General features: G+C 38.0%; 1 protein-coding gene across 1 annotated transcript in view; it reads right to left on the bottom strand.

The window, feature by feature from the left end:
• LOC136242173 (uncharacterized) overlaps positions 1-15,612 on the bottom strand; it is a 113,500-nt gene that overhangs the window by 69,971 nt on the left and 27,917 nt on the right. Inside the window, exons 9-13 of the mRNA XM_066033595.1 lie at positions 11,293-11,418; positions 9,892-10,021; positions 6,799-6,866; positions 1,365-1,483; positions 992-1,162 (exon numbers count right to left, since the gene is read on the bottom strand). Of these exons, the coding sequence (XP_065889667.1) occupies positions 992-1,162; positions 1,365-1,483; positions 6,799-6,866; positions 9,892-10,021; positions 11,293-11,418 (614 nt within the window). The remainder of the gene's footprint in view (positions 1-991; positions 1,163-1,364; positions 1,484-6,798; positions 6,867-9,891; positions 10,022-11,292; positions 11,419-15,612) is intronic.

Genomic DNA, 15,612 nt, shown 5'->3' with positions numbered 1-15,612 from the left:
ATATATATTATAGTACGGCTGGTACTACACACATAAATATGCACATACTACACTAAAAAATTGTTCTTATGGCTTCAACCATGTTGTGTACAAATGGCTGTGCATGTCAATGGTGTACCGTGACCAGAGCTCAACAGTAGTTACATTACACGTAGCTACAGTATATACGAATATTTCACTAAATTCCCTTGCAGTACAATATGTTACAATGCACTGGTAAGCATAACCATTCATCCTGTAGAGGATTTGATAGCCACGTTGGATGAAGGGTTTTCCGGTATGGATCCATTGTCTATGGCTAAACTAAACAGGAAACCATATGAAGGTGAAGTTGCTGAACTAGGTACGTGCCACATACATACACAAGTGTTATATGAATGCTAAAACTCTGGTTTTTATCAATTCTCAAAGAAGCATATCAGAGACCTAAACTTTTGAGAAACTGTGTGAAATTCCATCAGGTAAAAAGTCATGTCAATAATTATACTGTTTGTTTTTATAATTTACAGTTTTGCAGGACAAGTAACTCACAGAAGCTACAGTTACGCATGCACACATATGTATAACAAACATATGTACAGTGTAACTTCAGCTATCCAGACCCCATTTATCCGGATTCTCGGTTAACCAAACTACCGAAATGACTGCTCTATTAGAATAGTGACTGTTCTATTAGGGTAGTTGAAAATACTGATAATTTTATTTTAAAAATTCTTTATGGTATTTTAAGGTTATTTATACAGTTTCAGAGATACAGACTTTTCAGACTTATGTACCACCCCTGGTCTCAAGGGGATCGGATAATTGAGGTTCCACTGTAGCTACAATCATACTTTCACATCATGCTATAACACTTTTTTTAAAACTAAAATTACTCTTCAACTATACTAAGCTTTGCTTATTTTGACGCGTATCATATGCAAGGAAAACTGGGGAGACAATTTTGCAAAAACAAAAAAAGGAACTACATCTATAACAGTATTCCTTTCACCTTGACAAACAGAGCATCAAGAAGTCTTTAGCATCTTCAGAGCAATGGTCAGGCAGTACAACTGTCACTGGTTCATTTGGAGAAGCTATCGTGTACATGGCAGCAAATGGCTCCATATCATATAATGGTGGATAACATGTCAACATCTCCACAAAGGTACAGCCGATACTCCTAAAACATTACCACATAATTAACATGTGTGGTGAAACTTCACCAGCCTGGTACGTAATAACATGCCTCTAGTTTTTTTTTCTTTTTTCACCAATGAACTTGTACGTACAACATTATTTGAATGCATATATACACAAAATGTGGTTGAATTTAGTTACTACTACTAACCAAGCAAGCAACACAATCACTACAATATCCTCACCAGACATCAGCTTTGTATGAAGCTGGTTGTCCTCTGATCACATCAGGGGCCATCCAGTATGTAGTACCAGCTACTGATTTCTGTGATTTGCTACCATTAGTTTTGCTCAGATATATTGTCTATTAAAGATTTAAATTTAAAGTAAGGGCTGTATGTTGTATAAAGATACATAAATACAATTAACTCATACAGTTGCTGCCTGCATGATTACTTGTTCTACTGGATTTAAAAAATATATTTTTTAACTACGCAAGCACCTGGTAACTAAATAGGATTGTAAAAATTGCATATAGTATGTGCGGATATCTTTGCATGGATACTAGGGCTGGGACGAAGCTTCAACTGTTTAGTGGGTTCAAAAGTTAAGTAAACTTTGCATTATAAAACTGTCCTTCAAAGCTTCATAATGCACTCATAGTCTACAAATGAATTACAAATAAAAACGTCTTCATCTTTATTGCAGTTGCTTATTTATCTAGCGCGATTGATGTTCATCTCTTTGTGATCGATCCTTGTGTGCCACACCTACTTTTAAACATCGTAGTTTAGCTTGCTACTGTAGTTGCAGCCTTAAAACACCTTATAAAGTGATAGATAATGTATGGAAATGTCCTTTTAGCCATTACTTGGTGTTTACCTATGCATGATTGCAGTATAGCGGACACACCCATTTGCAAATGAACAATCACATCATTCAGTTCTGCTGCTACACACTTTCCAGATTCATTACAGTAACTATATTACTTAGGTAACGCGTTACATTTGTAAGTAAAGTAACTTGAGTTATATTACCTTAACTTATATTTGAAGGATAATACTTAAGAAGGATGTGCATAATTACAAGAAAACCTGTAACTTGAAAGCTAACACCGAAGCTTTGAATGTTCGAACATTTTATTAGCAAATCTTCGAAGGTAAATTTCAATATTCGTCCCAGCCCTAATGGATACAACCATAGAAGAGTGCCTTATTGGTAGTTTTATGATTTTTTTATGAATTCTTCTGCTTACACCTCAACACACAATATTTTGATATGGGTCACACACACTCATTAATTTGTAATTCTCCCTTGTTCCTGCTACATGTACTATATTACGAGGACAGTTTCCACTCTCAAAATATTCTTACAGCACATAGGAATTTATTATTGCAGAGGCAAGCACCCCATTCAAGTAACATGTCTATGAGAAAGCTAACCCTCTGTAAATATGCAGCTTAAACTTATAGAATGAGAGTTCTTTTAGCTTAAGGCTCTTGCTCATGTGAGACATGCACACACATGAAGAAAACCAGGCATGTGCACAGTTCTGAATATGTGGGACAGACTCAAGTGACTTTAAATCTTTTGTATGAACATGATAGACAAACTAAATGTAGAGAGATAGGTTTGTAGTTTAAAGTGGCTTGTTTCCAACTAATGGATAATGACATACATGGAATTACATGTAATAGTTGTAACATGGGTGTGAGGGCATACATATCAGGCAAAGCCCGAATGCCCAGTGTTACAACTAATATGTAATACTTATCAGATTGATAGCCTGTACAGGGCAATCAATCACCCAAGCCAATATGAGTGCAGCCACTGGATGTATTATATACAAGTACACGAAAAAAATAGGAATTTTCAGCTAGAGTAGGGACCATAGCACATCGATAAAAAGTACTGAAACAAGCTGGAATAGTGCACAATATTAAATCACAGTAAAACAATAAGAAGTGTTATATCCCTACTGTGCTCAAGATACCATAATGGAAATGCACAGTACGGATATAACACTTCTTATTGTTTTACAGTGATTTAATATCATGGACTACTACTCCAGCTTGTTTCAGTACTTTTTATCAATGTGCTATGGTCCCTACTCTAGTTGAAAATTCCAATTTTTTTCGTGTACTTGTTAACTTTTTTGTAAATAATTTTATTATGACTGGTGAACCCATGCATACCTCATCTGAAATGGCGCTGCGCACCCCAGCTATATCAATTATCGTCTGAAAAGTGAAATATCCATTACGCTTCGTTGTCAGCTATGTTCAACCCGTTACACAGCATTTCGAATCAAGAACTTTCCGGAAGCACCTCTACAATCTACGCACACCAAAAGAAATGGTGCCACGCCCCAATTTTATTAATTATCGTCTGAAAAGTGAAGTATCCATTCCGCTTCGCTGTCAGCTATGTTTAACCCGTTGCACAGCAATACGAATCAAGAACCGTTTGTAAAGCACCTCTGCAATCATAATAGCCACTATGAAAAATATGGACGATTTCTGTTTTGAAGGGAAGCCATCACGTGCTAGCACCAAATCGGCACCTTTCCCTGTCAGCAAAGATGAATGGGACACAAAGGAGGACACTGGTAAGTCCATGAAGAATGCATTGCACGTACTGCGGTATTCCAAAAGGCACCTCTCAGGCCAAAGCGACATCGAACAGTGAAAAAATCAAACCCGTAGCCTTAGCCGTTATCGAGTTACGCTTGTCTGAAAGCATCAGTCAGTTACTTACTTATTCAGTCAATCAGTAGAAAATTCCATCGAATAAAAAAATTTTAAAAATTTCGTAGCAACTTGTTGAAAGCGTTTAGGGTTAATCTGAAAGCTTGTTTGGGCTTAGTTTTACCTCCTTAATACTGCTTCATCATCGTCAGGGGAAATTGAGGCTGTTTTTTTGGGTAATATTATTTCGTGAGCCACGCCTACTCCTTTGTGGTCCCCACTATACAGTTACTATCGCACTGTATGATGCATACCTAAAATTTTTGATTATGGGTCAGCAGCTAATACGTTCTGGTTACAATAAACAGACATATCCTAGAGATATCATGGAGAATTTCGGTTACATGAGTTTAATGTTTTAATCTGTGCACTGCATCATTTATGGAAAAAAATTATGAAGTTCACCAAAGGCCTACACAGGTAAGCTTACTTGTAGAGTGGTTACTCCGTGCAGAGTAGTAGCTCCATGATGGGGCCATGTTCATATTCGAAAACGTACAGAAACAATCGATGAATAAGCTATAGCACTAGTGTTCACCTTAGCCCAATGTTTTTCAACTCATAGGATGGCGAGGATAACAAAACACTTTCCATCTGAGTGGTTTTCATTGCAAAATCCAAGTCGTGCATCCTAATCACATGCGTATTAATCGATCCCCACAATTGATTTCGGCACCAACGTCTATATAATCACTGCCCAGTTGTAGTCCTGCTACATTTCGTATGTAGCCTGGCTAGCTGGGCTACATACGAAATGTAGCCTAGGTGGCTCCTTTGATCTGACATGTGAAAGTGTTACATGTACAATTACGTAACAATAACATTGGATGCATAGTTACAAAACATACTTGCTAACACAAAGTAGTATCAATAGTTAAGTAATGATATCACAAACTCTTATTGGTAGTATTTGCAGGTCTTCATTTTACTTTGACATGTGCAAGCCATGATGTGGACAGACATGCATACATGCGATCAAACGATATTCCCAGGAGTGTACTGCCTTAATGGAACTCTGGTCAGCCTGGGGATGGCTGTATGTGGCTGTACAGCTCCAAGGTGTTGAATAAAGACCTGTGCTGTGAATTTCCATTCAATTTGGCCAGTTTTGAGACCTGTAACTTGGCCTAATTTATCCCTATGCCTTCCTTTTCAATTTTTTTGAATAGTCCCTTGCCCACTTCTCTCCCCTTTGGAGCTCGTCTGATACAGCCAATCTTGGTTTTAAAACTATCTAAATGGAGGGAAACTTAGTTGTTGGCTACCTGCACAGTGGATGCTCTGGAAGGTAAGGAATTGATGTAAAACGTGTGAAAATTTGGTACACATAGCTCCAATCATTGGCGAGCAACAACACACTAAATACTTAAAACTAGCATTTCTCGATACTTTTAAATAGGCGATAAGACCGGCTTTCCCAGACTGGGTCACAAATGTTGAATTATGTGCTGTAAATGATTGCAACTTTGTTTTTGTTTTACATGATATTAGACTACAACAAGTTTGATACTGAAATTTGATTGGCTGAAAACGTGGTCTCTAAATCTCGTAGAGCCACGCTCATGTCCAATAGAGACCACGCTCTGAGGCGATACGAAACACGATAATTACGCGCCTGTAACATTGGCAACGCATGGGCATTTAAATGGCTAGTAACAGCCGTACTGAATTAGAGGGAGGTGTAATGGGCTTGTTTGTACTAATCAACACTACATTACTTGCTTACAAGCAGCTGTCGAGGCACAACAACAGCAACAATGAGTTGTAGTCCAGTCGCTGAGTCCAGTACTTCGATACATAGCACGCGCCTGTAACATTGGCAACGCATGGGCGTTTAAACGGGTAGCAACAGCCTAGCTGAGGTCCCGCCATGTCGGGAGGTGTAGAGGGCTTGTTTCTAGTAATTAGCCATACATTTCCTATTTACAAGCAGCTGTCAACTCAAGGTACAATAACGAGTTGTAGTCTAAATAAGTTAGACGTCAAGAACCACTGGGTTCTACGGGATTTAGAAAACCCTCAGGCCCTTAGTAGCGCCCTCGCTGCGCTCAGGCGCTACAGCCCAGGGCCTTCGAGTTTTCTAAATCCCGTAGAACCCTGGTTCTTGACGTCTAACTATTATATAGAATAATAACTTGGATGGTGGGTGTGGCCTACATAAAATACTCCGACACATAAACAGTAAAAAGCTAGGTTAGTGCCATAAGACTTTGACAGTACATGCCTTTTACGCTAAAAGTTTCTCACAAACTTTCCTACTATAAAAGTATTGTATTACTTATATGTAACCCAGTCTGGGACAACCGGTCTTATCTCCTATTTAAAAGTATCGACACATGCCGGTTTTAAGTATTCAATGTGTTGTAGCTCACCAATGGTTGGAGCTACATGTACCAAATTTTCACATGTTTTACACCAATTCCTTAACTTCAACAGCATCCACTGTACAAGTAGCCAACAACTAAGTTTCTCACTATTTTAGTTAGCTTGTAACTCGATGTTGACTATATCAGGCAAGCTCCAAAAGGGGTGCCGGAGGTGGGCAAGGGACTGTTTTAAAAAAATTAAAGAGGAAGGTGTTGGGATGAATTAGGACAAGTTATGAGCCATTCAGGTCTCAAAACTGCCTAAAATGAAAGGAAATTTCTAGCACAAGTCTTTATTCAACACCACGGACCTGTAAAGCCATCGCGAGGCTGGCCAGAGCTCCGTTGGGGGTCACAGACTGCTCGTATGGATTGCCACTGCGCTTGGGAAAAGCAGCCAGTAAAAGCTGGTCTAGCTGATTTTGATTATGAAAATTGATAGTTTATTTATGTAGCTTCATGTTCTTGGTGAAAAACCAAATCTGCTGTCATGGGTAAGACCGGTTTTCCAGACCCAGTCACATATGCAGTTACATACATATAAATTTCTCAACAAAACTACTTACACGTAGCTTAGCTGCTCCAAAATCTGCCAACTTTATATCTCCGTGAAGATCCATTAAAATGTTAGCACCTATAAAACACAACATATAAATAAATTTCATTTAAGATGTATTGGCCAAAGAATGGCTGCAATGATATAAACCAATTTTAATAATGTAGGGGCAGAGAAATGGAGGGAGGGGGCAGAACCATCTCACTTTTTCAAATGACCAGTTGCAACTATTGTACTCATTAGCCAACTTACGTACTTTGCCTTGATTTACATAGTAACTAGGATTTATCCAAAAGGTTATGCAAGAATGGAATACGTACTGCATGAATCAGTGCTGGGAGTGCACGAGATCGAGATACTGTAATACAGCAGTCACCTAACTACTCTAATAGAACATTCAGCGGAATCATTACAAGACAATAAGTTGGTATGCAATTACTTCAATCTGTCACCCATTATAACACATACATATATACACAACAAGAGCATGAGTATATTTGAAATACCTTCATTTATTGATGTATTTAATTGTACAGTATCTTAATGATAATAGCTATCCTACTTTAGCACTGAAAATGCTCTCAAAGCATTCAAATTTCAACTGTGTGGGGGGGGGGGGGGGGGGGGGGGGATGCCCCCAGACCTAGTAATGGTATGCTTCACATACTAAGTGTGCTTTGCACACTAAGGTACAGCTAATGATTTTAAAACACTTTGTTACTGAATGTGCCATTGTTATTCTCCTCATCATTATCACTACTATCGTCATCACCACAATCATTACACTTGGCTAATATATGGAAGGAGTTACTGTATTGAAATTTCATCATTGCAATGCTCATAAGTGAGCATGACATGTAATATACATTAGGGCTGAAACAGATATCCGTATTATCCGGATATCCGGATAATAATTTACTATCCGGATAGTACTTTGAAGCCAAGCGGATAGTAATAACTTAAAGCCATTTATCTGTCCAACTTTCTCATCACTAGATGAATCAATTTTCATCATGGAAAGTTAGCTAAGCTAGATTATGTGAAGTTAACAGCAGCCTGGTAAGTTAATCAGCTTGCTTGCGACCACGCCCATCGCTAAATTACGAAGTGAGGCTGTGAATGTTGCTGAAGAAGTTGTAACAGAATAGTTATTGCCTTATAAAGAGTTCTTTACGACTAGTTGTACCTGGAAAAGGTCTTGTAGCAACTGCTACATCTTGTATTCATGTTTTCTCCAGCTGCCAATCTTGTTACAGACGGTGCAAAGTAACACTGTAACATTACCACAAACCTTTTGCTATCATGTTAATGTTTGTTTGCTTCTAGTACTAGTAAAACAAGGATGTTTACAATAAACTATAAAATGTTTCTATAGCAAGTGATGATGTCACTATCCGTAGGATATCCGGATAGGTTTTGTTCAGGATATCCGGATAGTAAAAGTTGCTATCCGTTTCAGCCCTAATATACATATGTACGTACATAATTATACCATGGCTGCAAGATATTTGCTGGTATATACACCCATAGCCCGAGGGCTGCGGGTGTATAATATCAGCAAATCCCAAGCAGCCGTGGTATAAGTGATATCACTTAGGGCACACTCACCTAATAGGTGAAAGAACTAACGAGAACTCAGCCCGTTGTTTTATACAGTAGCATCTGAAGATTGATCGTAGTTTTAATAATGTGGGCTAATAGCCACCAGAATGTTATCTATACGTTAAAATGTCATTAATACGTTACTATGCTTCAACATGCAATGTTAGAAAACTTGCAATTGTAGGACGGAGTTTATATTGTTATCATTTTTGTAATAAGTAAATTTGCTATCGGGACAATATAAAGTAAGTTATTATATTAAGTTAACCCTTAAACGCACACGCAGGTTTTGAGAAATGCGTGTTTACCAAAATTGGTTTTATATTGAAAGTGGTGAGAGTTTGCTAAACTGAATTAGCCTAACACCTTATATAAACAGAAAGTTTATTCAATAGGCTATCAGGGGAAGTTTAAATAACCACTGTAACAACAGGCGCTCACTTGTTATGAAGTGATGAAGAACAGCGTCTTGACTTTTCGCGATTTCATATTCCTTCCGGTGGCAGCCATATTTATAATTGGCTGAGTCACGTGACCCATGTATGGCCTGAGGCATAATTGAATGGCGAATCGATCGGCGTTTATTGCAGAACAATAGAATGAACTGGGAAGGAGATACGAGTCTTTTTCCAAAGGTATGTAAACAGTTTTACGTGTTTATTTCGTAAAAAGTTAGTTTCATGGCGAGTTTTGGCCCTGTGTTTCAGTGTAGGGTAAAACCCTACATATCATTTCATTCGCTATTACATCACGAATTAAATGATGGCAGTTGCGTAGCCATAGGGACAATGGTTCGGAAGTTACAGTGCTTTGTTTACTGCCATGCGTGAGGGCCACTATAATGGCCTTTGCGCGTTTAAGGGTTAAGTACTTAGGACTGTAAGTTACTAACTTATTTCAGCGTAGCATTAGTAGTGTGCTGTTCTGTGGTCTGTTCAAAGGCTGATACACGGTGGGTAAAAATACGGATCCGCGATTGCCCAAACAATTATTTTGTGCCTTCATTATCCTTTACTAACAACCAACTACTCTATCTTAGCAAATATACTCAGCTTAACAACCACTACAAAAATGAGTCCCACAATACAAAGCTCTGTGTCGCTCAATATAACGAGTCAAAGCGTATCGTTTCTTTGAACTGGCTGGGCATCAAAGTCATTGGCAAACTGCTTTCCCATGATATTGCCCAGGCAATGCAAGTTAAACTCTGAGCGGCACCTTTGAACGCCAACACTAAAGTGGTATATACTGTATATCAATGAATATGTGGACAAATTTTAGCTGTGTATTTCTATAGTTCATGATGTAGAAACAAGTTTCTTTGCCTTTAAATAATGATTTTGATGTAGGCTAGTATACATACCCAATGTGTTGTTTCCCACCCACTCACCAAGTACGTATGAACAATATGTACTGTAACTGTTGGTGTTATAATATCTCTTACTGATGTACATAAGTATGTAGTACTCTATTAAGCTGTATACCACAAAGACAAAATGACCTCTAATATCGCTGTGAATTATCTTCTTAGTGTGAAGATACACAACTCCTTCCAACAGTTGTCTTGTGTACTTCTTAGTCCGTAGTTCATCCAATGCTCCATACTGCTTTAGACGACTATGTAGGGAACCCTACAAATCATACATGCAGTATAATAATGATGTTCATAACTACCTTATAATATGCCCATTTAGTTCCTAGAAGCTAACATTAATAGATAATTACAGGTTTTTGCAATTGAATTCGGCGACTTTGCAATTGAATTCGTCCCGTTTGCAATTGAGTTCATCGCTTTTGCAATTGAATTTGTCCCGTTTGCAATTGAATTCGTCCCGTTTGTAATTGAATTTGTCCCGTTTGCAATTGAATTCGTCGGTTTTGCAATTGAATTCGTCCTGTTTGCAATTGAATTCGTCCCGTTTGCAATTGAATTCGTCGGTTTTGCAATTGAATTCGTCCCGTTTGCAATTGAATTCGTCGGTTTTGCAATTGAATTCGTCGTTTTTGCAGTTAAATTCGTCCGTAACGAGAATGGCAGCTGGAGCAAACATGAAAACATGATGTAGCAGCTGCTACAAGAACTTGTTCAAGTACAACAGTAGTAAACAACTCTTTATAAGGCAATAATTCTTCCTCTGCAGCCTCTCCAGCAACATTCCAAACTCTACTACGCCATTCGCGATGGGTGTGGTCACTCGCGAGCAAACTAATTAACTTGTCAGACAGCTATCAGCTTCGCGTACTACCAGCTTCAATTACCTTCTACTGTCTCAAGTGTAACTCTCCAAGGCATAAATAGTTCATCTCTTAATGAACGGGTTGGTTTCTTGGAGCCGTTTTGTTTATGACGAATTGTAATGCAAACGTGACGAATTCTATTGCAAAACCGACTAATTCAACTGCAAAACCGACGAATTCAATTGCAAACGGGACGAATTCAATTGCAATACCAACGAATTCAATTGCAAACAGGGCGAATTCAATTGCAATACCGACGAATTCAATTGCAAATGGGATGAATTCAATTGCAAAGGCGACGAATTCAATTGCAAAAACCTGTAAAGTTCAACTACATAGCTTTCTTATATGCCATAACTGAATTTACAAGTGTGACTAACTACATACGTAATTACAGTAGATACTGCATTACCCAACCCTCGATACCCTTCTTTATCCAAAATTGAAAACAGCAATTCTTCGGTATTACTGTATGTTCTATTAGAGTATTTGAACTACATGGTCTTACATATGTAAAATAGTTTACAGGTCTGAACATTTTATTGCATCACTGCCTGAGACCATTGGGATTTAGATAACTGAGGCTCAACTGTACAGTACTTTTTACACTGAGTATATGTATATGTACACAACCACATTAACCACACATCAATGACCAACATACCCCTGGCATATACTCCATAAAGACACAGAGAGTTGTCTCAGTACACTCTGTAGCATAGTACAACACTATCCGGTCATGCTTTAGCTTCTTTAACAGTTCGATTTCTTTTTCTAAAGATTTTACTTCCTATAGTAAAACATAATCACATAAACAGTAATACATGTACAATACTACAGTGAAAACTTCAGATATATCTGAATGAAGCATAGTGCTTGAATACTAAGATGTCCATAACATGTATAACAGTGATGCAGATAAGGTTATGTATTTTAGTAGAGCTGCTAAGCACTTTTTTTGTGCACTTTGTGATAAAAGTATGAAACTTGGTACATAGTTTGCATGTACCATAAAGGTCACTTTAAGATCAGGAGCCACCTCAGATTTGACCTTTTGTGACCTCTAGAGGTCAATTAAGTATTAAAAATGCCTAATTTCTACCTTTTGACCATTTCTACGATCATGAATAAAATATAAAGTGTTGTGTATCAAATGAAAGCTGAATATCCAAGGAGTAAAATGAGACTGGAATTATGTCTGTACCATATTCTATTACAAAGATATACATCTTTAAAGTTTTATGCATGCCCATGTATCTTAACTCAATGTGCATATCTAGGCAAACTGGCTTGAAAGGAGTGGATGGAACAGTGCTCTAGTACAGGCAGACATTACAAGTGCAGATACAGCAGATTCCTTCATTAAAGTAAGCCATGTGACCAAGACTAGGCATGCACACCAAGTCACAGCTGCATGTATCCATGCGCTCTTGAAACAAGCATATGACGAATACACATCTGAGTCAGGGATTAATTTGCCTCTTGAGCAATGGTGCTTATCACAAGCACAGCAGAGTTTAATGTTCAGCTACTGGTTTAAAACATTGTCCCTGGAGATCTTTTACTGCTGTATGTTAGGTCTATTCGGGAGGGAAATTTTCAGCTTTACATTGAATCCCTCGCAAAGATCACTCCCTGGATGTTTGCACTAGACCACATTCATTACTCCAGGTGGCTACCTGTACATATTCGTGACATGATGGCACTTTCTGAAAAGCATCCAGATATTGTGGCAGAATTTCATGCAGGAAAATTTGCCATCCACAAAACTAGCAACAAGTTTTCAGCAATGGCTATTGACCAGTGCCATGAGCAAAATAATGCTACAGTCAAAGAGTCAGGAGGAGCAATTGGATTGACAACTGATCCCTTAGCTTTGAGGCGTTGGATGGTGGCTGGACCTGAAATTGCAAGAATTGTAGTAGAATTCGAGGAGTATGCGAACATAGCACAGGAAGATGGCAAACACTTACATCATGAACAGTATTGTAGTGTCCAGCGCACATTTCAGAAAGATGTAAATTCTTTAATTGCAGTGCTCGAAGAGTTTGGAAATCCATTTCTTGAGAAAGGTCAAGATTTATTGGTCCTTGATACAAGAGATATTATGGATAATTCTTTTAGAAAAACAGTCCAGGAAATTGAAGCGACTGGTGAGGATCACTATGGAAGGTTTATTGAAGAACAAATTGAGAAATGTGAAAACCTCATCACAGAGCCAATCATCAAAAATAAGTTGTCTTTATTCAGCAAACCAACAGTCAAACATCATCCTACAAGACAGCAGAATCAAATCACAGCACTAAAGAATGACTGTAGTCTTTTTTCTACACTATATATATCTTGTCAAATCAGAGATGGGGATTTGGATACATTCTTTGCCCATGAAAATCAGGCCACTCCACCATCATTGTCATTGGGAGGAAAAATTAGACCTAGTGCAAAGTCAGATCTCCTCCATTGTCTTGAACTGTGTGAAAAGCAATTGTTACATGCACCTAACGTTGATGCCATAACTCTTGATGGTGCTGTTGTTCACATGCTTCATACTGGAACGTCAAGAACTTTTCAATATTATGCAGACACAGTGTTTGGTTCATATATATTGTCTCAGTTACAGAATGCCAATAGAGTTGACATTGTTTGGGATGTGTATATGGAAAATAGTTTGAAAGCAACAACGAGGGAGAAGAGAGGAAGAGGCATACGAAGAAGAGTTGCTTCTACTACAGTCCTTCCACCTAAATGGAAAGATTTCTTACACTTGGATGAAAATAAAACTGAACTTTTCAGGTTTCTTTCTCACCAGGCAATAAAGATCCCAATTGTAGATGGTAAGACTATATATGCAACTGACAGAACCAATGTATTATGCTCACTGGCTGATGCTGATCTAGATAATGTGGTTCCCTGTTCCCAAAAAGAAGCAGACACACGTATATTCTTCCATGTACCTGAGAGGACTGTAGACACTGACATAGTAATACTAGCGATTTCTATGTTCAATGAGATAAACCTTGAGGAGTTGTGGCTGGCCTTTGGAACTGGATCTAATTTTAGGTATATACCTATCCGTGAAGTAGTTGTTAACATGGATCCTAGAATTTGTGCTACTCTCCCAATCTTTCATGCATTTACAGGATGCGATACCGTCTCATCATTTTGTGGTAGGGGCAAGAAGACAGCTTGGAATACATGGAAAGTTTATCCTGAAGTCATCAAGGCTTTTGAAGAGTTTCCATTGATGCAAACTGAGATCAGTGATGTGGCAATGGAAACATTGGAACGATTTGTTGTGCTGCTATATGATTGTACAAGTGATATCATGACTGTTAATGATAGTAGGAAATACTTGTTCACACAGAAGACCAGAAGTCTTGAGAACCTGCCACCAACTTGTGAAGTACTCAAACAACATATTAAACGAGCTAGATACCAGTCTATTTGCTGGAAAAGGGCCTTAACTCCTATGCAGGAACTTCCTGACCCTGCAAATTGGGGGTGGAGAAAGACTAGTACAGACTGGGAACCTCTTTGGAGCACAATTTCAGAAGCATCCCTAGCATGCCATGAACTAATCCATTGCGGTTGCAAGAAAGGATGTACCAGACAGTGTAAGTGTGTCAAGGCTGCACTTAAGTGCACTGCTCTATGCTTCTGCCAGGGGGAATGTCATTATGATTTATAAATGTGAACTATTGTCTGTGAACTTTCTATTGCTTAATTGAAATTACCATTGTTGTACAAAATTATATACATGTAATCAGGTAAATAGGCATGAGGCTATTATGCTCCAAAAATTGAGCATTATGCTTTTGAGCAGTGCTCAAAAAATCACCTATTATGCTTTTGAGAATTGCCCATTATTCCCAAAATTATGCCACCACAATTGGCTAATAATGCCAGTTTATTGTTGTATCAGACTATTTTCATTGATGTTTAAGCTTCAAATAGTCTTGAATTCTTTAGATGGTTGCTGAATTAGAGTATTTGACTTTAATATGACTGCTTTATTAGAGTAAACAATATTCAGTGACTGTTCTATTAGAGATACTGACTGCTCTATTAGAGTATCTCGATCTTTTTTAACGGAATTGTGCATTCTGCAGATTTTCTTACTGTTAAAGCTTTATAATCACCTCAAAATGCTAGCATAATTCCTGATTTCCACACATACCTATTATGCCCGAAATTATGCTGGCATAATCGCCGCATCCCTACAGGTAAATAATAGCATAAAATTACAATAGAATACAGTATAGACATAATTCTAGTCTCACTTTACTCCTTGAATATTCAGCTTTCATTTGACACCCAACACTTTATATTTAGTCATTGATAAAGTGGTCAAAAGGTAGAAATAAGGCATTTTTAATACTTAATTGACCTCTAAAGGTCACAAAAGGTCAAATCTGAGGTGGCTCCCGATCTTAAAATGACCTTTAGGGTATATACAAGCTGTGTACCAAGTTTCATGCTTTTATCACAAAGTGCACAAACCTTCCTGTTTTTAAGACTTAGCAGCTCTACTATTTATATGCAATTCTATTGTTATCTAGTAGGATGACAATAGAACAGTAGTAGATGGAATCAAAATATGTCATTTACGTAGTGAAAATATGCCTGGTGCCAGGATTTTGAAAATGCAATTTTGGGCAGCCATATACATAACCGATACTGCCTATGCACCTTGAAGGTATTGTGAGGCTGGCTTTAGGGTGATTATTTTTTAACCAGAAAAGACCAAACCTTCATAATCTTTACTGTAGAGTACAACACTGTATGATGTGTACAGTTATACAAAGCGGATTGTTCAGTTATGCAGTCGTCTGCATGGCTATAACCAAGCCAAAAGTGCCTTTGGTACAACATGAAACTCTTACAATAAGTTGATACAAAATTTTAATTGTTTTCATTTAGTGGAATTTTCTGCTGACTGCATACATACCCTGTAAGTGACAGATACGAACCTTCTGATAAGTGT

The sequence above is a fragment of the Dysidea avara genome, chromosome 1 (assembly GCF_963678975.1).
Source record: "Dysidea avara chromosome 1, odDysAvar1.4, whole genome shotgun sequence".
Lineage (NCBI taxonomy): Eukaryota > Metazoa > Porifera > Demospongiae > Dictyoceratida > Dysideidae > Dysidea > Dysidea avara.
The sequence above is the reverse complement of the archived record's forward strand: the minus strand, read 5'-3'. Positions and strand labels throughout refer to the sequence as shown.